Source organism: Symphodus melops (genome assembly GCF_947650265.1).
Source record: "Symphodus melops genome assembly, chromosome: 4".
In the NCBI taxonomy this organism is placed as follows: domain Eukaryota; kingdom Metazoa; phylum Chordata; class Actinopteri; order Labriformes; family Labridae; genus Symphodus; species Symphodus melops.
This window is the reverse complement of record NC_136694.1, coordinates 14,939,436-14,961,961: the sequence shown is the minus strand read 5'-3', so window position 1 is coordinate 14,961,961 and position 22,526 is coordinate 14,939,436. Positions and strand designations below refer to the sequence as shown.

General features: G+C 43.5%; 1 protein-coding gene across 5 annotated transcripts in view; it reads right to left on the bottom strand.

Moving 5' to 3' along the window:
• foxp4 (forkhead box P4) overlaps window positions 1–22,526 on the bottom strand; it is a 138,006-nt gene that overhangs the window by 16,877 nt on the left and 98,603 nt on the right. For 3 of the 5 annotated variants that reach the window (XM_079342554.1, XM_079342553.1, XM_079342557.1), the window contains 7 exons: window positions 14,929–15,051; window positions 11,693–11,827; window positions 8,285–8,423; window positions 4,945–5,146; window positions 4,305–4,403; window positions 2,868–2,966; window positions 21–108 (listed from right to left, as the gene is read on the bottom strand). In XM_079342554.1, the coding sequence (XP_079198680.1) occupies window positions 21–108; window positions 2,868–2,966; window positions 4,305–4,403; window positions 4,945–5,146; window positions 8,285–8,423; window positions 11,693–11,827; window positions 14,929–15,051 (885 nt within the window). The remainder of the gene's footprint in view (window positions 1–20; window positions 109–2,867; window positions 2,967–4,304; window positions 4,404–4,944; window positions 5,147–8,284; window positions 8,424–11,692; window positions 11,828–14,928; window positions 15,052–22,526) is intronic. The other 2 variants (XM_079342555.1, XM_079342556.1) reach the window with 2 other exon arrangements.

Below are 22,526 nucleotides of genomic sequence, written 5' to 3'. Positions count from 1 at the left end.
AGTGTGTGCGGGTGACTCACCTGGATTTCCAGCTGCTGAACCACCTGCATCTGGACTCGGCACTGCGCAGTGCTGCGGTCATCTAGGGCGTGCTCATTGTTCAAGTGCCTGGAGGTGATGAGAAATGCAAGAGGATCAACATTCAGTCAGTTATGGGAAATAACTTTGAAAAAAAAAGAAAAAAAGAAGGTATTTAAGGATGGTTTCTAGGTTACACAGAATCAACAGAATCATCGTTTAATCAAGTCACAGAAACTTCCAGATGAAGTAACAAAACTCTGCTCTTTCACTTTTATTAAAGCTGAGTTATGAGCTGTTTGAGTGCAACAAAAATAAATCCTAATCTTGGGAGTTTATTTTGTCTGGTGAAGGACGCAGCAGCTGTGTTTTTCTGTGTATACTTCACTGGCGCTCGGTGAGCCCTGATCCAAGACAACCACCTGGATATGAGCTCATGTGTTATCGCACAAAGCCTTATCTTATGAAGACTTTCTGTGAGCTTAACTCCACTCATCTTATTAACACTTGTGTGCATGTGTGTGTGTGCATGTGTGTTTGTTTCCTCAAATGTGGGAGGACCCGGGACCTTCTGATCTTTCCCAGCCCACCCCTCCCTGTCTCCCTTCCTCCATCCCTTTCTCTCGGCTCTGTCATTGCCAAGGTTATTCGCAGGTTGCCTCTGCTTGTCCGGTGTGTGTGTGTGTGTGTGTGTGTGTTTGTGCTCATGCATATCCCAGTGTGAGAGTGTGCTTGTAGATCAGAGAGAGTTTTCCGTTATCTGGTGGCGTTAACTGTTAATCTAAATAATCTCCAGAAAGCCACTTGTATGTATGTTACATATGTATGTTTGTGTGTGTGTGTGTGTGTGTGTGTGTGTGTGGGTGGGTGAATGTGTCTTTTAGAAAGCAGAAAGTTAGGCAACATCAGGCCAAGACTAGAAATGAAACAAAAACAATGATGTCATTGCGTGGCTAATCCAGGCAGATAGACGGCTCAACACAAGTGCACGATAATAATAACAAAAACATGATCTCACCCCTCTCTCTCACTCTTTCTTTCCCTCTCTTTTTCACTCTCTCTCTTTAGCTAAGTCTCCTTTTTCTTCGCTCACACTTCTGTCCAGTCTCATCTTCCCCCGCAACAACTCCCAAAATGCCAATGATTCACACTCATTCCAACCAAACCCCCAACCCCACACACCCACCCAAAAAAACCCTCCTCTCTCTCTAAAGTCGGGCCATAAACAGTAGCTGGATTTTTTTCTGGATGTGTCCCGACAATGAGGCTCTGTTTACTCCTCAGAGTGCTGGCAGACAAGGCTTTAACCCACATTACAACCAGCTCCTCCGACCACAGCCAGAGTATTATACCAGAGGACGGGGGGAAGGGAGGAAGGGGAGGTGGGCAAAGAGGAGAAGAAAGGCCTTAAATAGTGGAGTGTCTCCCTCCTCTGTTCTTCTGCACTACCCTTTTCCCCTCCTGGGGTGATGACTAAGGCTAGCTGGAAGCTAAGGCCTGGCGGACTGACGGCATTATCTGTCACTGCCTTTTTTTTCCTTTTTTTTCTTCTCCTCCTTCCCTCTCTTACACACAAATACTCTTTCACTCTATCAGTCCCTCTCCTTCCATCAGCCCTGGGGCTATGTGAAATGAGACACCAAACAACAGCTTTCCTCTCCAAACTTTCCCAGCCTGTCTGCACGCTTTGATCTGACTGTCCAATGCGGTTACAATCACCATGCACACTTTTATTATTGTGTGTGTGTGTGTGTGTATTTCATCACCCGAGCTTATTAATATCTCCGCTGTTCAAACACCTAAGAGTTCCACATAGATAATGAGAGTGTGCGTTTGTTTAGGGCTTCATTAAGGGCTTGTGAAGCCTTCGTTAGCAGCCATAGTGCCGATGGGGAAGTCCACTGCAGAGTGTGTGTGACAGAGGAAGAGGTGGCAGAATGTCAAGGCCAAATTACTGCACCAGCTAACCAGACTGACTCCAGAAACTGGCAAACATTCTGATGGATGTAGAGTTGGAATGAATGCGAGAGAGGTTTTGGGAAACAAAAGGATGTGGATGTGCTAATTAAGATTAATTTTCTGTCATGCAAAACAGCATAGACAGTATAGCATAGGGGACGGCTGTGCCTCAGCGGTTTGTCTCTCAACAGGAAGGTTGGGGGTTTGATGACTTAACGCCAAGTTGCTCTCACTGCTTCGTCGGCGGTGTATAAATGTGTATGAATGGGATTAGCTAATACTGATGGCAACTGCATACATAGCAGCTTCTGCTACCAGGATTTGAATGGGTAGTTGTCACCTGTAAGGTCCAAGCGCTTTGACTAGTCAGAAGACTACAAAATCACTCTACAAGCTCAAGTCCATTTACCATTTACACGAGTGACACTCCACATGTAGCACAAATTGTAGCATCACTATCCTTGCCTTGTTGAATTGGTAATGAATAAATGCCAAAATAAGAGCTAAATTTAAGGAGAAGGTGGTGACTAGATGTGCAACAACACATTTGTACATTTCCTCCCGAAATGTAGCAGCTGGGATAAAAGCACAAGATTTTGCCATTGTTTTTTTTGTGTGATGTTTAAAACAAAGACAGAAGTCTCCTTCTCTAAGGTAAATGTAAACACAACAAGCAGCCATAAAAAGTTGTGTAAATGGAAAACAGTGTTGGTGTGCTGGTCAAAACAAACCGTTAACCATATTTTCTGAAGTCTAGAACACAACATGCAGGCATATGAAGTCCAAATAACTCATACACAAAGTGTGTGTGTCTGGTGTATTTAAGTCCATCTAAAAACAGAACACGCATTACACAGTAACTCCGATTTTTGGCTGGTTTGGTAACTTACTTGATGAACTGTCCCATGTCATCGCACAGTGCTTCACAGCCGGGCCACTTACACTCTCCATGGCCGTAGAGAGGATGGGAGCCAGCATGCTCCTCATGACTGTTGGAGGCAAACACAAACAAATGAGACAGGAAAAGATATGTTACATTGTTCATATCTTGTCAAATACTTCAGTGATTCAGAAAACCAGTTCCCTTTCCAGATTGAGAAGTAACACTTTATTAAGCCATGCTCTCACACTCAAACACACACATGCAAAGCAAACTGCATCAGTAGAAGCATCACTACAGCCATCTGAATCTGGTTAGAAGTCATTAGTTTGTACAGTTCAAGAAGCCAAGTGCAAAGAGAGGAGGATAGAGCAGAGTCGGGTCAGTTACAGAAGCCAGGCAAATAAGGGAATCCTTCCAGCAACCTCAGAGGCGCATTCTCTAAGTCCATGACCTATCTCTCTGTCCTTGGCATATGTGTTGTGCATGCATGTGTGTGTTAGTGCTGCTGTGTGTTCTTATGTTTCAGGAGCTGACACAGAGTCGGCACAGGACCAACCAGCCATGACTGATTGGTGGCGGCTGCCGTCATGTGCTGGTTGTTCTTTTGTGGTGAGCTTGTGTGTTTGTGCACGTGTGTGTTTTTCTGTGTGGGTATTGGTGCATATTTATGAGCGTTGTATTTGTGTGTGTGGTGATAAAAAAACTGGTCCAGGTTTGGTTTGGGCCGAGGGTGAAATAACTGTATTCGTGCATTTGTGTGTGTATGTGTATGTGTGTGTGTAGCAGGTCCAGTAGCAGATGTGGTTCAGACCTGGACGATTGCCTGCAATTGCTGTCTCCACATATATTTACATGACTATGAATGTGTGTGTGTGTGCACATGCGCGTGTGTGTTTTTGCTGGGATGGGGATTCTCCCAAATCAACATCAGAAGGTTGTCTAACAAAAACCATTTGTATCGCAGATGGAAACATGTCTCTCTCCTTCTCCGTCTCCCCTTTGCTTTTTTGCCTTTTCCTGATCATATGTGCTGGCTGAGGTTAGACTGGCTGTGTGTGTACGTATCTGTGTGTGTGTGTGTGTGTGTGTGTGTGTGTGTGTGTGTGTGTGTGTGTGTGTGTGTGTGAGAGAGAGAGTGTGTGTGTGCTGGCTGTGGTTGAGTCAACTCAGAAGTAGCTCAGACAGCAGACATGACAAACTGCTGGCAACCACATTCTCCTCCACATCAGCCCTACATTATCTTAGCAAGCTAATACGCTAAAGCTAGCTCCTTACTAAAGACAACTCTGTTGGGATGCAACAGCCCTCTGTGGCTTAAATATGATCATGTGACGTCCAATAAGCTGGATGAATCAAGCAGTGACTACATTTTTAGGGACTCTGCATAACGTGCAAACTCTTGTCCCCTCACTTGTATATGTTTGAGTGTGTATGCTCTACTCACTGGCTGCTGGCAAGTTGGCTGCCTTTGGAGTAAAGGGGGGCATGGTCATCGCCGCTGTCTGCCTTGGTGAAGGAGGATATCCATTCAAACAGTCGGGCTCTTAAAGAGGGAGACAAGGCCATGAGATGTAGACGTGGTGTCACGGCCATGGAATACCAACAGAGCCCCCAAACGTACAGAGAAAGTAGTCCTAGCACATGCATCACTGATCACAACAGTTAAAAGGAAACGTATCTGCTCAGGAAATGTCGTCCCAAAATGAATGTATTCTTTAACCAGGTAGCCTACATCCTCCATCCTTTCCTCTGCTCATATGTCTCGTCTCCTTTGCTCGCCTCTTTTCCCTACGATACTGGCACGTGGTTGACAGCATACTGACAGAACATACTGAACCCAACACACCTCCTATCAAATGAGCTGAGAGACATTTACACCCTGGTGATGTGTGATATGCTGCAAGAGTATGTTTTGTACCTGTGTTTATGTGCGTAGTTATGGAAGAACAGCTAAAAGTTAAAAGCCCGAAAATGACATAGCAATAATGTGTGAGTAAGAAAGGGACTACGGGGTCACACAGAGAACACACAAACCACCTAAACTTGGATACTTGAAGTAATGGACATACTGGACATCACTGTACCTGTCTCTCTTTGGGGTGTGGCTCTGTCCGTTGGCCAGGCTGTGCAGTGGGATGTGAGCGCTGGCAGCTTTGGGGAAGGCTGAGGTAGAGTTAGAGCTGTTGGTGCTCAAGTCCAGGCCCTCGGCCTGTTTCAGGGCCTCCTCACTGCTCTGGATGCCCGACACCTCCTTCCACAGCTGTTGGAGGTCTGACGGACACATTGCTGAGGAGAAAGAAAACAGTTTAATTAGGACTGGGTTTCAACATTTTGATATTTGGATGAGTTCAAATACTGAGAGCAAAGAAGAAATTTGGAAAGTTAAAAACAATGTGAGACCATTTCTGAATTATCACACACAAAATCCAAATAATGTGATTTCACAGAAAGCTGCAGCTTGTCAAATCTATATAAAACAGTCATGCATCTATTACATTTTTCCGGAAAATACTAAGTGTATTAAATAGGTCAAACTTAAAGATATCAACTACTCCACCATATTTATAGGCCTATTCAATATATATATCATCTCTGTTGGTTATTGCTGCTGTCCATCAGCGCTGCTATTCCTGTCATGAGCACTATTTACTCGATCTGAACAGGGTTGGACCACACTTTCAGTCCTTTTAGTTGCAGCTTTGTTATTTCTGCACCACTTTCATAATAAGAGCAATGCCTAAAAATGCCATGGCCTTCTCCAGCGGATCACATCATGCATGTACACAGGCACGCATGTAGTCACACACATCTGCACATGAACACTCACACATACACAGACCTTGCAGCAATCCAAATATTATGTCTGCTTTGTCTGCATTCTTCTGCGGTCCCGCCAAAACAAAAGTTCTCACTCAGGAGGAATGAGGTGGTGTGAGCATAGATTTCTGTGCTTGTATGTGGTTATCATCCAAGTACCCACCCCTTTCGACTTATCAGACTGGCTCATAACCCATCTATTCACATGAAAAAATAATGAGAACATGTTACCTTAGAGCTAAAAGAGATTCTGAGACTGATGTTTACCTGAGTGTGTTAAGAAAGCACCAGAAAGGTGTAAGCAGCCGAGGGTGGAACAGATTTGTAAACATAACAAAAAAACTGATTTTGTGTGCATTTAGGTGAAAATGTGTTCCTTCAGGTAGTGTTGACATTTGGAAGTGTTTGAGAGGACGGAAGTGAATTTAAAAGCAAATAGTTGCTTAAACATTTCAGACTAACACACCTATATGTTTTCTGGGTGAGATTTATTTCCCATTGATGCCCAAAGAAAAACTATGAGACTTTAAAGGTACCTTTTACGACAAAGAAAGAAAACAAAAAAGAAAATTGAGATTTTGGGAATACAGACATATGCTGAGAATAAAGTTAAAATAATATAAGAATATAGTATATACGGAATATTACGAGAATAATCAGGCTGCCTATGAGGATGCTATTCTTCATTCAGTCATATCAGAGTGCCGATATTTATGACACTGTGGTGCTGATGTAGAGAAAGATGAAGTATTCAGTCATTTTTAAAAAATTTTTTAATTATGTGTAACCAGATGCCACAAGTTCCTTTAATGAGCTCAGGCAGCTGGAGGCTCTTCTGATGTCCCCCCTTCAGAATAACAATTTTATAATCGTAATTACAAGACTTCTACTTACAATTACATTTGTAATATTTCTCATTTTTTTCACAAAAATCTACATTATTTTAATATTAGGTCCTTTTCCAAATAAAAAAAGTTATTTTATTCTTTTCTATTACAACTTTATTCTGCCATTCCTCAGATTTTGTTCCTCCTTTTTTTCATCCTAATGTAGCCATAATACTGAGTCATAAGTCTGAACAAGAATCAGCCAAATCTTTTGGATGCTTTTGTAAAGAGTGGGAAAGATTGCTTAAAAAGGTAAAATCCCTATTACTCTTCATGTTTGGTCTGTGCAAAAGAAAAAAAACAGTTTGCTTCTTATTAAACATTTTTTGGGATTCATCTGTTTAATTTCTTTGCTTTGAATTCAGTTGGTTATGCAGTCATGAGATTAAGAAACTAAAGCTGGACCCTCATGTCAGCCCCCACCCACCAACCAAACTACTAACCGGACATAACTGCCCTTTGAGGCGGGGCATTAGTGTGTGCAGTTGTGTGTGTATGGGTGTTTATGCATGTGTGTTTGTGTGTTTGTGTGGCATGGTTGGTCAGAGGAATGCTTTTGCTCACGCCTGGCTGAGCCGTCACAATGGACTGGCTCTTTCACACTGCAGGGAAATTCCACTCCGATGCAGAGGGATAGAAAAAGAAAAAAAGAAAAGGAGATGCGAAAGCTTAAAGTTTGCCATTGTCTGAGGAAATTGCTCTCTTCTTTCCAAAAGAAGCCAGTCTTTTCATTAGTATATTCAATATGTTTTTTGTTTTTTTTTCACGCTTGGAAAAACTGGTAACTCCACTTGCCCCGCGTTGGACAAACACACACACCCTTCCCTGAAGCACTTAAACAAACAAAAGTACAAATCTCACCAAGATTGAGAGTGATTTTTAAGTGAGCTATTGAGCTTATTATAGTTGAACTTTTTTTAAGAATCCAAATGACTTTGGTTGATATAATCTTTGTTCTTGTGTCGGAGTGAAAATGAGAGTTTGTGAAGTTATATATGCTAGTTGTGTGTGACTGCATGTGACTTTGGATAAGAGAAAGGGAAAGATCAGATGGACAGGAGGAAGGAAACTGCTTTGTTTAGTCAACACAGTCAGCGCTTTAGCAATGTTACGGCCACTTTAGAGCCCCTAAAGCGCTGTGTGTGTGTGTGTGTGTGTGTATGTGTGTGTGTGTTTGTGTTTCAGGTTGTGTGTAGATTTGTGTTACAGTGTACTGAAGGAAAGAACGCCCATATACAAACATGTGCTCTAAGGGCGAGCCAGTCAGCAGTCAACTTTTATCGTTTTAGAACCATGCTGACAAAATGAAGGGACTGAAGGAGGGGTTACATATAGGAACAAAAGAACAGCCGAGTGGGCATGGCAATAGCAAAGCAATGCTGTTGTTGTATCTGGCTAATCTCAAGTACACACACACACACATGCATATATACACCTCAAAGCAGGGGGCTTAGTGGCATATTTTACCTATTATCCAAATGACTACCTTCTACAAAACCACCAATCAGGTTTCCTTTTATCTTTTATAGGCTGATTAACTTAACAGGCAGCATTGGGCCCAGGCCTCTCTGTGTGTGTGTGTGTGTGTGTGTGTGTGTGTGTGTGTGTGTGTGTGAGATCATTTATGACTGCATGTGCATGCACGTTTGTCAGGATGTGTCTCAGAGCGGCTGGTGTATGGTGGGGTGTTTGTGTGTGTCTATATGAGCGTGTACAGTACCTTGCTGCAGGGACTGCATGGTGGCAGTGGGCTGCATGGGCACCAGGCCTTGTCTCTGGAGGTTGAGGATGTGCTGCTGCTGGAGCTGCTGCATCTGGATCAGCTGCTGCTGGAAGGCCAACTGCTTACTTCCTAGCTGCTGAAAGACACGGAGGACAAAGGGTAGATAGAGAGTAGAAAAGGTTAAGTGACTTATAAATTCAAAATCACCAACAATACTGAACAAGTCAAGTAAATAATCTACATGCAGTGTTAGAGCATCAACTATAAGATCACATTAACCCCTGAAAAATTCTGTTGTTTGAAAAAACAACTTGAAGACCCCAAGTATGCAGAAAAGGAGGAAAGGGAATGAGGGCGAAAGGTAAAGACTCCATGGCGCATAGTGATCGTGTCAGCATGTGTTACAGTGATAAATGTTCCCTCTCCTGCTCCCCCAGTCTGGGGCAGCCCTGGCCTGTGCTGGGTTGTTTGAAGTCCCACCTGACCGCCAGCAAACTTTATCTCTAACAGATAACTAAGGGGAGAGGAAAAATAAATAAATACAACTTGAGGAACCGCTCATTGTGTGTGTGAGAGAGATTGGCAGCCTGGAACTCTTTGAACAGAGAGTATCTCACAGGAAGGCCAGAGAGGTCACTTCCTTTCAGACTTGGTGCCTGGAGAGACGAAGCAGGATGGCAGTGTGTTTGTGTGAGGCAGCGAGCTGCTGGGGATTTGTGAGGCGGTACCTTTTGTTTTTAAAGGCAATGTAAAATAAAAAGAGGGACAACAACTTTCCATACACAGTGGGGATGCATTTTTACGCTCCTGCATAGGTCACAACTATGGCACTAGTTTTGATGTGTAAAATCCAAGGAAATTACCTAAAGTGGAAAATCGTAGCAAATGTGTTGCAAATGCATGAAGAAACTTAACAGATTAGGACATATTAAAATATAAGAAATAAATCTAAGATTTTCAAATGGTGAAACAAAAATGAGATCTAAAGGTTTTTAAAACTGGAAATAAATCCTCCCAGTAGTTCAACTGCAGGTCAGACAATCCAGTCGCCAATCACATGCAAACATAGCTACAGTCTAAGAACCAGCCCAGACACCGCCTAATCCCGCTTATTCCATCCACCATCGTGGTCTCCTCCTGCAACTTTCTTATAATCTAATTCTACAGTTTGTTGTAGAAGCACTATTATTGTCGCGAAATGTATAATCTCCTAAGCTTTGTATTAGTCAAGGGGTGTTGTGGGCAAAATCTGTGTCATGCTTACATATTTCAGTTCTTTGAAGTATGCAGACAATTTTTCATTTGTTGCAATAAATGGTTTATCATGATCACAAAGTCCTGACTAAAGCGTTCCCTCCTGCCCTACTGTTCCTCTCTCCCTCTCTCTCTCTCTCTCTCTCTCTCTCTCCAGCCCTCCTGCCCCTCCTTTTCTACTTGTCTGTCCATTTTATTTCTTTCACTCACCCCGCTGTCTCTCATTCCCTCCTGAGATATGGGTATGGTTCCTTAACACACACACTTCTCTTGTGTGTGTGTGCCTGTGTTCTGTTTACATTAGCTGTGGCTGAGTGGCCAAAGCTAGCGCAGTAACAGGCTGTCAATGTGATTTATGAGCACATCACACACTGTCTGAGCCTGCCAGTCACACAGATGCACACATACACAACCATGTGGACGGACACTCGCAGACCGGCACATGGGCATACACATACTGTAGATACACACTCTCAGAAAGACACGCACGCAGACAATGCACACATCTCTGGTGATGGTCAGAGTCACTTCATTAAGCTGACTCCTGACCGGTCCCAAATGCACAGACTACACACACTAACACTGACTCCACTTCCACAAACACACACCGTTTTTCATTGCATTACTTCCACGCAGACAAGAAAGTGAAGAAGAATTGCAGGGAAGGGGAGAGAAGTCAAAAAGTCACCGTCACTCAAGCGCAAGCAGAGATTCTTTTTCTGGTTTATTCTCTCGCCTCCCTCTACTGTTTTCTCTTGTTCTTCCTGTTTCCTTATTTTCTGGGTGTGTTCTAGGCAGACTGGAAACTAAAGTTTGTTCAAGCACACCCTTATATTGACTGTTTGATCAGGAGAGACACAGGAGTCATTGTGAACGGTATTTTTTTTTCTTATTGATGGCTTGTGTAAGACAAAAAACAAAGACTGCTGGAAATGGCCTTAGTCACATCAGCTGTGTGAAGCTCTGTAGGAAGCCATATTCCCGCTATGTATGTGTGTGTTTGTGCATTGAACCATCACACATCAAGCCTCTCCCTATCTCTACATGTGTGTATAGCTGTGTGACCAGTGTTTGCACTTGTCTCGTTGTTGCAGGACAACAAACCTGAAAACTGGGACAGCAGCGGAGAGAAGGGAGAAGGGGGAAAGCGATTCAGACACCCTCTCAACATGCGAGTCAACCACAACTGCTTTGCTTTGGTCACGGTCGAGTTGCTTGACCGCTGTCGGCATGGAGTTTGTGGGTTTTGAGGTGGGGGGTGGAGGGTGGGGTGGGGACAACCCGCTGGGAGAAAGGGTGGTGGGGGGGGGGGGGAATCTTGGATGTGCCTCCTCATGCGTTTATCATAAAAAAAAAAAAAAAAGTCTCATGAGGCTCTCCTTTTAAAAACCGACTCCTGCATGGTCCTCTGTGTGTTCTTTTTGTGAATGAGCGTTCATGTAACTAGAATGTCTCTATTATATACACACATGCACAAACAGGCATGGCTACACACACAACCTCCTGTACACATACATTATGAAAGTAATCTTGTCTGATCAACTGAGATCCCCTTTGTTGTGCTACTATGTGATCCCAGTTCATCCGCTTTTATCCTTCTTTACCACAGCTGTGTTTAAACCTGGTACAGCGTGTGTGTCTGTGCGCATGCACATTCCTGTGTGTGTGTGTGTGTGTGTGTGTGTGTGTGTGTGTGTGTGTGTGTGTGTGTGTGAGAGAGAGATATAAAGAAAGAGCAAGGGAGGATCCTAGTGCTACAAGGTTAATTGACAATTAAAAGAGTGGCAGACCCCTCCTACAGAGAGATTTCACCTCAGGCTTAGAGCTGAAGGCATGCAAATGAATTCTTTGGCAGGGTAGTGTATGGCTTAGCGAAGCGATTTTTACTGCCTCTGCAGAGCATGCGGGTAGAAAAATATAAAGTCTATATTTACTGTTCCTCTTCCTTTTTTTTAAAGGGTGCAAATAGGATGAGGATAAGATCAAAGAAAGAGTAGAGGAAGCTACTTATGCATCCTTCATCCAATACATTAGATCTTTTACGTTATTATTTCCTTCGCCTGGCTCCCATGTCAACCGCCATCACTGCTTTTAAGGGCACTTGTGCACTTCAAAGTGTACTTGAGCTAAGTGAGTATCGATGAAGTTCACCTCTTTTGCCGCTTGCTTCCCAGCCTGCTGCTGCTGCTGCTGTTGCTGCTGCTGTTGCTGCTGCTGCTGCTGCTGTTGCTGAGTCAGAAGCTGGAGATGCAACTGCTCCTGCTGCTTCTTGTAGTACTCCTGTAACTAGAGACAGACATAGAGAGAGGGGGGTACGGAGGGGGTTGGGAGGTGGGAGGGTAAAGACGTATGAGGCAAGTGAGTAATGGCACACTTCATATTAACGGTCAACAATTCCACACTCCCACAACAATTGGAATCTCAAGGAAATGCATTGTCTGTGCTGTTAGTGAAGGCCGCTGTTTGTGAAAAACTGCACATAACAAGTACTGTAACCACAAACCTGGGAAGGACTTCTGAAGCCTACTATGGAGCTTGATAGTGTGTAAAGTAGTGCTTCAAGGTGATAGTGTATGTCAAAGCTGTAACCTGTGAGGATAACAAGTGCTGTATGGAAGATGTAATAGTGCACAATGATGGCAGGAAGAAGGGTAACAAAGTGCAAGCGTACACAATCATTGCCTCATTGTTGAGAAGGAGCCCACATTCTTTAAGTTAAAGGTTTCTGAGAGAAAAATGTAATGTAATGTAATGATGTGTTGTAGTAACTGACACAAGCTCTTTATAAACACACGCACACATACAAAAGAAAAAAAACTAACAAATGTACATAAAGCCATGCAAGCTATGTTAACCCATACATGGCACGGATCTCTCTGTGTGTGTGTGTGTGTGTGTGTGTGTGTGTGTGTGCGTGTGTGTGCGTGTGTGTGTGTGTGTGTGTGGGGGGGGGTTTGGAGTTCTTAAATAGGCTGTTTCTAGACCGTGTGCAGATAAGATCACAGGCCCGAGCTTATTGGTGGTTATATAAAGGTTGTCCACCCATTGCCATGGCAACAGGTTGATGGTCTTAGAGGGAAGTTACTGAAGTTTTTGACACACTACTACATATTTAAAACCTTTAAGAGTTTTTTTCCTCTTGCAGCAATCATATTCTTTTAACATTTAACAGACTGAGTTGTGTTTAATAAAAACAAACACACACACACACACACACACACACACACATCCATACACACAGAAACACAGTGTCCACTGACTGGTCACAGCTTGTCTGTTTGTTTGACTTACTAATCACTAATTTACTCAGGAAGCTCCATTAAGATCATAATCTTAGTGAAGCGGACAAGACTCACACACTGTGTGTGTGTGTGTGTGTGTGTGTGTGTGTGTGTGTGTGTGTGTGTGTGTGTGTGTGTTATTCTCTTAAGAAATGCTTGTGCATGTGCCTGTCTGTAGTTTGTCTTTGTTTCATGGTGCGTCAAATGTTCAAAGAGGCTTTTCAGTGAAGAATGACTTCACAGTGCAGCAGTTGTTTCAGTCTCTCATCTGTCTGACCCTGCAGTGAGCAGACTACACACAAACACACACTACTGCCCATCCTCACATAAAACCTTTGTGCAAAGATCGAGTTAAGCTTTTTCACATTTCCAGTATCAATCTTATTTTAGCCACGACTTCAGTTTGCATTATTACTAGTTCTTTTATACTATGATGTTCCTTTTTGTCTTTAATGTATTTTTTAATGCACGACTCATTCCTTCTTGCTGCTCTTTCTTTTCCATCTGTCTTTCCTCTTTTTTATCGCTCCTTAGGCGGAGTTAATCTCTCTTTTCCGCGTCACTAGGCCTGATCGCCTCCTCATCACACAGACAAATGCGTATGCAAGCACACACGCGCACACACACACTTGGCTGGAGAGTGGTGAGTTGAGGGAATAATTAAGTGATAATTAAGGTCTTTTTAATGATTTGATTCAGTGGCTCTGTGCATTAAGAGTATGTGTGAGTGAGGCACTCACCTCTCCAGCCTATTACCATGACCTTGACTTTAGTGAACACACCAAGAAAAGAGAGGCAGAGCAGCTGTAGCATTAGTAAAGGTTAGAGGAAACTTAAAGGTTAACACACACACACACACACACACACACACACACACACACACACACACACACACAAAACTTCACATGCAAATCCACAAATATCTGCTGGTACAAACACACGACTGCTGTGTGGGCTGCAGTGGGCTGTAAACCTTACTTACACACCCTTACACAAGGCTGTATTGCCATGGGGATATGAAATTTAATGCTTCAGTGAGTGATACGTTGGTTGATTGTTCTTTGTGTGTGTGTGTGTGAGACAGAGAGAGAGCGTGAGAGAGAATTAGAGAGAGTGTGTGTGTCTGCAAAAGTGCCTGATTTGCAGATATAGACTAAGAGCAAGTCCATACTGTGGTTAATTAAGTGGGAGAGCAATGTTAAACTCAGTGGTTTTAATAGTGTGAGTGAAGTGTGTGTGTGTATGTGTGTGTGTGCATTATCAACCCCTTTCTCTCCCCCCCGTCTCCTTTATCCTCGTTAAAGAAAAAAAGAGCCGGTGAAGAGGTTCTTAGCCATCTGCATGTCTGTTTCCAGAAAAGCCAGCACATTTCACATTTCCATTATGATACATGTTGTCAGATCTTCCCACTGCAATTTAAAGTCCCCTAAAGCTACCGCTCCTTATTAAATCTACACTCTGCTCCAGCTTGTGTGTGTGTGCCTATGTGTGTGTGCTGTGTTTTTCTCGAGATCCTGTTTGCCACAATTACCCTATCTCCACTCTGTTAATAGCTCTCTTTACCACCTTTACAAGGTTGCGTTTGTGTGTTTTACGTGTGTAGGTTGGGGGTCAGAGGTTGGTGTGGCTGAGTATTTGACAGATCTGTTGCAGATGAAGAGTGTTTATTGGTTTGTGTCAACATAGCAACACCACTATCACCTGCCGGGGCTGCAACACACACTTCTGAATCACTATGATTCACTGCCTGTGCCCACAAGTGTGTATGTGTGTGTTTATGGGTGTGCATGTGTGTGTGTGTGTGTGTGTGTGTGTGTGTGTGTGTGCCTGCAGGCAGGAGCATGTACCTTCTCCTAGCAGCAATGTTGAAGAAGAGACACTCCAGATGACAATGTGTGTATAAGTGGATATATGGATGTGTGTGTGTGTGTCTTCAAAGGTTCTTAAAGTATTGAATAAGATACATCACGCCCAGTGTGTCAGCAACTATTAAAACAGACACATCCAAGCATGCCAGCCTGGGATGGGTTCCAACCAGAGTGAATGAGTGAATGTGTGTGTGTGCGTGTGCATGCATGCACATGTGTTTGAGTGTGCGTGTTTTACCTGCTGTAGCATAAGAGCCTGCTGTTGCTGCAGCAGGGCCTGGAGTTGAGGGGGAGACAGAATCTGTTGCATTTGCTGAGGAGTGATCATCTGTGGACTCATCATGGCCATCGACACAGGAACCTACAATCAGAAAACAGATACACTTAAATGCTTGCAAAAAAAAAAAAAGTAGGACACCACTGAGTGAAGTTGTGTATGAAAGGGCACAGCCAGCACTTTAAGCATGACTGTGCCTGCAACTGAATGCTCAAGTCAAAACAAACAATGTGAACGAAGGCCGAACATTGTGCTGGTACGGACAGGTAAAGTGAGAGAGGTGTGTTGTCTTTGTTTCTTTGTTTTCAGTCACCGCTTAGAAAAGCTGGCACTCTCAGACAAAGATAAACAGACTGACATACCACTGTTGACACTTTCCTTCAAAAGGTAAAAAAAAAAAAAAAATTCTGCGACAACAGGCAGATAAAAAGACAGATATGCAATCTCCTTATAAGATATAAAATCTTATCTGCTTCCATAAACATATGATTAGGATAGCGTCCGACTCTCTTTCCACACAGTCAAGCCTGGCTAAGAAGAAAGAAACAACAAAGTGGCTATCTGATAAGATGTCTATCTCATCAGATAGAGCTGCATGCAGCCCGAGGCAGACAGACAGACAGACAGACAGACAGAGAGAGAGAGAGAGAGAGAGAGAGAGAGAGAGAGAGAGAGAGAGAGAGAGAGAGGGAGAGAAAGGATGTGATTCTTGCAGATGTGTTGTGCAAGCGTTCTGAATGTGCACGTATTGTACACATAGCTGGGCCGAGATGCTAATCTGATGACAAACACAGCAAAACTGGAGACAAGCTAAACACATAAATCAGAAAGCTGCACGTGAATGCACAAATAGAAGAAAAATATTGAGAAATTAGACAGACTCTGCTGCAGACAAAGTGCTTTTGTATTTATTAACTGAATTAAGCTTTGAGACAACAATGAGGGGGATAAAGAGGCAGAGCAGATCAGACACAGACAGATATTTAGGGAGTGAGATTTCACTCTCACTGAACATTAATAACCAACACTGCCTTCTCAATACAATAATCCTCTCTGTAAGGAAGTGATGGCTCTTTTACAGAGATATAAGGCTGAGTTGTGCCATCTAAAACTGGCTATTTATCTATATTCGATGCATGGCAAAAATTGCAATCTCTCTCTTGGTCAAACTATAGCGTAATTCTTACTTGCAAAAGCTGCATGTGTGAACATTTATCACTCTTACTTTATCCAAAGTTTCTCCTGCCGGCCCCCTAGTATTTCTTCTGCAGTACAAGTGAACCGGTGTGAGAATGCAGCAGGATAAACTCAGAGAGAATTCACCTCGAGCGAGTGGGAGAAAGTATACCCTGCTATTGGTGTACAACCATAGACTGTCTGCATGTGACCGGTATGATCTCTGTGTCCATAATTCAACTGCTGCATTAGTAAGTGTGGGTCTGACGTTAATATTGTGATTCTGTTGAGCTACACACAGCATTGGTATAAAGACAATTATTCTCATTAAAGTGTTGTATTGCAACATCTCTTGTTGCTTGGCCTGACACTTTCACATCATTCTTTTTACATCATGTCTTTCCTCAGGACCCCCCCCCCCCCCCCCCCCCCCCCACTACCTCTTGTCCAACAGGGATAGTCTCCCCCTGTGGTGTGTGAACAAGCAGATCATGAGAATTTCAGGGTCAGTCCTGACATTTTCAGGAGTGCATTTGTGAAAAGGGGTTTTGCGACTATGTGGGTGTGCATATGAGCCAGTGCGTGTGTGTGGATCCCCTCAGCACCTGCGGGGACAGCAGGTAGGTAGAGCATTATGAGTGGACAGAGAATAAGCAAGCAGATGAGCTGTCATTGGTAAATTAAATCTGAACAGACTCTGGAAACAAGATTGGCCGTAAACACTAACACCGTCTTTCCCCTCTTGCCCCTTTCTCCATGCTTTCATCCCTCTCTGTCTTTTATTCTCTGTGTGTCTCCCAGAGGCACCGGACTCTTCTTTTATCAAACCAGACATCCCTAACTAAACACACTACCAGGTACATGATTCAAGGATAAGGAAAGGCTGGATGGTAGACAGTCTGAGATGCAAAAAAAAAAAGTAGTAAAAGGTGTTAGAAGGATTAGCTGGAGTGCTAAAGTGTTTGAGCTGGAGAAGAAGAGAATAAGAAACGAGTCAAAGCGGTAGCGTGGAGGGAAGGAGGATGTTGATGTGGCAGTTGGTTGAGGAACACGCTGAGAGGATGGGGGTGCCGGGGTGTAAGGTGGTTGTGGGGGTGGGTGATGGGTGCCGCTTGGCGTCATGCCAGTTTGCCCCCGCCGCCGGGCCTTGTCAGTCTAAGCTGCCAAATGAAAGGCTGTAATTAATTGCTCTTGTGCATCCTATTCTTCCTCCCTGACAACTCATACATTCTATTTTATACACACCGCCATTGACATTTCCCAGTCACTAGCTTAATAATTACTGGAGTTATAGCACCTTTCTGTGTGTTGGCTGACGCTCTGATGCCAGAAAGAAACGCGCGTCCATGTGTGCAAGCGCTGATATACTAAACAGTATGCGTGTGCATGTGTTTAAGGCTGAATTTGTGTGTGTTAGTGTGTGGCAGGCTGAATGCTGAGTAGTTAAGGTTTGACGCCATTAATTGCCCCTATAATCTAATATCACAAAGCGCGGTGATTATGGGGCATGCGTTGCCACCGCCATACGACACCGCCAGCCTGAGAGCGCCGCCACAAAACAAAAGCCTCGCCATTAGAGATTTGACGGGCCAGGACAAAAGCGCCTCACAATGCGGAATTATATTTTCATTCGCCTTTGTCTCTCCCGGTGAATGATTTCTTTCCTTTCATTGGACTGTGAATAGGGAGAGTCTGAAAAGCCGGGCGATTTGAAGTCAGCCATTTATTAAATGCATTTAATTTTTTTTTCCGCTGTCGTCCCATTTTTTTTTTTTTTTTTTTTCCCAGTGTTGCATGTTAATTTGAAAAAGGGAGATGCGTGGTAGATTAGAGGGAGAGAGGTAAGGCTCCGGGTGGGAGAGAGATTGAGTGGAGGGGCGAGCGAGGGGAACCAAGGATAGCATCCAAGAAAGGAAAGAAGGAGGGAAGGAAAAAAAGCAAATAATGATTAAAAAGAAAGATACAGTATGTGTGAGAGGCAATAAAGAAGGAAAACTTTGGCCATCAGGTTTTGGGGATGAAATAGTGTGACCTAAAGTGAAGACAAACACAAATGTGGGCACACAATCCTGTACATCCTGTAGTTGATTTATGAATATTTAAAGTTGAACCGCTGATAATATTACCATTAGCATTTATTTTTTTTAGACGTTACTAAACTCATTAGCATGCAAGAATCAGTCATACATGCACACACAACACATGCACACATAAACTGTCAAGGGGTCGTTGCCTGACAGAGGTCAACCCCTGTCTTGGAGAAAAGAGGGTGCAGGAGGAGTGAGGGAGGGGAAGGGGGGGGGGAGAAAGAAAAGCGAGAGACAGCCTTGTCGTTTACAGAGAGTGGAGGAGTAATTAGAGGGGTTGTTTGAAGAGGGAGTTTAACTGATTAACAAAGAAAGAGAGGGAGCGAGGGAGCGCCCTAAAGATGGGAAGGAGAAAGGAGGAGAAAGGCAGGGAGTCCCAGAGGAGGGGAGGGAGAGAAAGACGGGGGACGTAGCTTGCATTTCAATGAGGCTCCATCACTTTCTCTCCTCTCCTCCCTTGATGACTTTTCATTCTAACGAGGAGGAAAGCCCCACTTTCCATTTCAGATGAAAACTCAGGGATGCCGGGAAGGAAAGGACGGCTATCTGATATTAAACCAGCATGCAGCTGGGGGAATTAGACCAGCACAGCTCTGCGCCATGTTTATATTGAGGCAAGCTGCATCTTCTTTAATTTAGGAGTGAACTTTATCATTTTCCCCTTACTTCTAGTCGAGGTCTTTGACTACAATAATACTCCCAAATCACAGCACCATCACAGTTATCCATCTCTCAGTGCAGATTCTAAGCACATAACATGAACATAATCTATTGAAGAAGATGAGCTCAAAACTTCTTTTGGCAAAAGGTTAAGAAAAAAAGACACACAATGTTGCTGCTTTAAGAACAGCATCAACACTTCATAAACAGACAAAGTTACTGCTACTCTTATTCATCTCAGGCTGGCTCAATATGTGCTGTGAGTACCTACATATGTGTGTGTGTGTGTTTATGTGCAGTATTTGTGTGTGTGTCAGCAGTGAGTGTTGAGAAGAAAGGAGCCTATAATCAGAATCTAAACTGGCTCTCAGTTTAAATGATGCGGGCCCTGCCTCCGGGTCTTTGGGGACACGCAGGAGAGAGGGATAATTGAAAAAATGACAGAGGAGAAAGTAGGAGGAAGAGAGAGAGGCTGACACAGACCACCTCCCCCATCCTCACCCCTCCTCCTCCTCCTCCCTCGTCCCCTCTCCTGGTAGGAGCAAACCCCAGCGCTGTTTATCCTTGTCACTGAGCATTACCTCCTCAACCCTGGAAGGGACGTCTGCCTCTCTGTGTCCCGACCTGTCACACACACACACACACACACACACACACACACACACACACACACACACACACACACACACACAGACAAACACACAGACACGTGCACACACACAGACACATATAAACATGGTCACACACACACACACACACACACACACACACACACACACACACACACACACACACACACACACACACAGATACACGTACTAACAAACACAAGCACAGTAACAAACACATACACACACATTTCCAAAAATACATATAAAAACTGGAGTCTGACTTTTCCTTAACTTCACGTTATACAATACATACAGTTAAGGAAAACTTATCCATCTCCAAAAATATGGATTGTAAATTTGCACCAGATTTTCCTCTTCCAGGGGACACTTTTAAAAAACTTGATTAAAGGGGAAAGGTATGGGGTGGGGTGGGGGGGTTGGAGTTCCCTTGCATTCTTTTGGTTGTTTATTCACCAGCTATCATCACTACCCTCTATCCGTCTCTTCAGTCAAACAGCCTGTCCATGTCATCATACCAAGTAATGGTGAAGGGTGAGGAGGGGGGGGGGGCACACAGAGCAAAGAGGATAAAAAAAAAGAGAATGAGAGGAGTGAAGGAGGAAAGCACTGGAATGAAGAAGAGAAATAGTAGGAGCACCCACTGTGCTGTGAGCGTTGTTTGGAGCTCAGGGCTCGGTCTCTGCTGGAAGTAAAAAAGGGCCCCTTTGTGTGCAATGAGTACCCCTCCTCGAGCTAATCTGCAGCAGGGCAAGGGGCCACATTACTCAGGGAGCAACTGATGAGCGAAGCCAGGTGGGGTGGGTGGAAGATACAGGCACCTTAAAGCCTCAAACTTTATGCTGTGTATGTTTCTGAATGACTCTGTGAACAAAGTGCGTGTAAAAAGCTGCCAAAAGAAATGTCAGTGCGAATGTTCGAACAATGTACAAGTGCTGACTGCAGTTTTTCAAATAGTTAGTTGCACATAACTCTGAGTCTGCGCAGAACAAAAACACAAGGTTAGAACATGTCCTCTTGTTCTACTCTGTGCAACTCTACTTCCCTAATGGCTTGTTTATTTCAAGCTTAAGCTTTGTTTTAAAGTTACTGATAAAAAGCATTGCCATCTTTTAAAGTGAAGATTAGCTGCTACTTAAGTTTATAATAATGCTGAAGTCAAGATTTTCCAATTACCCATTCGATTCAATTTAAACAGTTTTAAGCACTGACAGTGACCTTGCTTATGAAAGTTCATGATTCAGAACATGAACTTAATTCACATGAACATTCATTTTGAAGTGTTAAAAACGAGATGTTTCTCAGAGATATAACTTTGCGTAACCATCACTATAATAAGGCTGGAATTAACCACAGGGACCTTTTAAAGTAAACTTCACTTGTACTACCATTTTAAAAGTTGCAAAAGAATAACCATGTCTGAAGCAAGCTGAACACAGGAACAAGCAGAATTAAAAAAGATATACATTTAATGTCCTGCATAAGCTTTTTAGATCTACTGTTGAGACATGTGGGACATGCAGGTGTTAATTGTCTCAGTTGGGGATTAAACAGCAGTTTAAAATACAAGGCGTTTGTCATTTATGGTCAGCTTGTTTCATTGTAAACAAATGTACTTGGCAATAGTTGCAATGTAAGTGGTTCGCACTATGCACAGCTGGATGTTCACTGGAATGTTAAAAATGATTTACTTGTCCATGTCAGCAGCTGGGAGCTATATTTTCAAAAAAGGCCCGAACCAATGATTAATGAGATGAAATAGGAGGATTGATGAATGTGTTTATCAATTGACAAAAGGATGAAATAGAAGAGGTGAAATGGACAGTCATTAGGACAGTAGACAGACTTGAGCCCTTCACTGGCCAGTCACGGAGCTGGGACTTTTCTACACTCACATGGGAACATATCCATGCTCATACTCATACACACAAACACATACATATACAATGCATTTGGAAGTACATACTCAGCTCTCCCTGACAGAGGCCAGACAAATGAAGAAAAAAAAGACTTGAGAGAGGACAGCGAAAGACCAGTAAGTTCAAGTGGAAAATCCTCCTCCTCTCCTCCTTCTCTCCCCTCCGTTCCTCTCCCCTCGACCACCCCCTCCCTCCATCTAACGCCCCAGTGCTTCAGAATAAAAATGACAACACATTTTCAGAAGTACACACACACACACACACACACAGGGCATTTCACTGGGAAGTGTAGGAGGCCGTTATCGACCATATTTCATTACTGATTTCACTCATGTTTCAAATCACAAAATAAGAGTTTCACACTCCAGCGGGCAGACCCCGAAAACCTCTCCTCTCCATCTCCCCCTCTGTCTGTCCAGCCCTCTGCCCGAAGCCAGACCCTTTCCACTGGCTGCTCAACCCTCTTCCACACGCGCTTCACAAACTGTCAGGACCTCAAACACACACAGCCCCAATTCCCCCAACATCAAATAAGAGAAACTGCCAACTAAGCACTTTCATTGAGTGGACAAAAGGAGTGCTTTGGGAAAAACACTTTGAAAGGAAATAAAAGAGAACTGGAAAGAGAAGGAGCTGCTTCAGTACCTCTGGGGGGGCTAAACACTCATCTTTCTACATACTTTTGTTGATGAGTTAAAAGACTTTGAACCCTACCTCTGAATCGTTATGTGCAGAAGCTTTTTATAAATCTGTAGTTGCTTAAATGCGGCAGCTGGGAGAGGACAGAAAACAATCCAGCATATTGAAAACTGGAGAATTTAATCTGCAATATTGATTAAACGTATTTTTAATGGAGAGAAAATCTCTGTATAAGACTGACATGACTCAGTTTCTTCCTCCTGTCTCTTCTCTACTGCAGTGCCGGTTCCAGCCCTCTCCAGAGAGCACAGAGCCAAGCTAATTAACATATCTCTAATGAGTCTTTTCATTTTTTTCCTAATTAAACGAGCTCCTCAATAATACATGAAAACGGGACACCGTGCTATTCAATTACATACGTATGGGCCACAGCCAAGCACGTGCGTTAA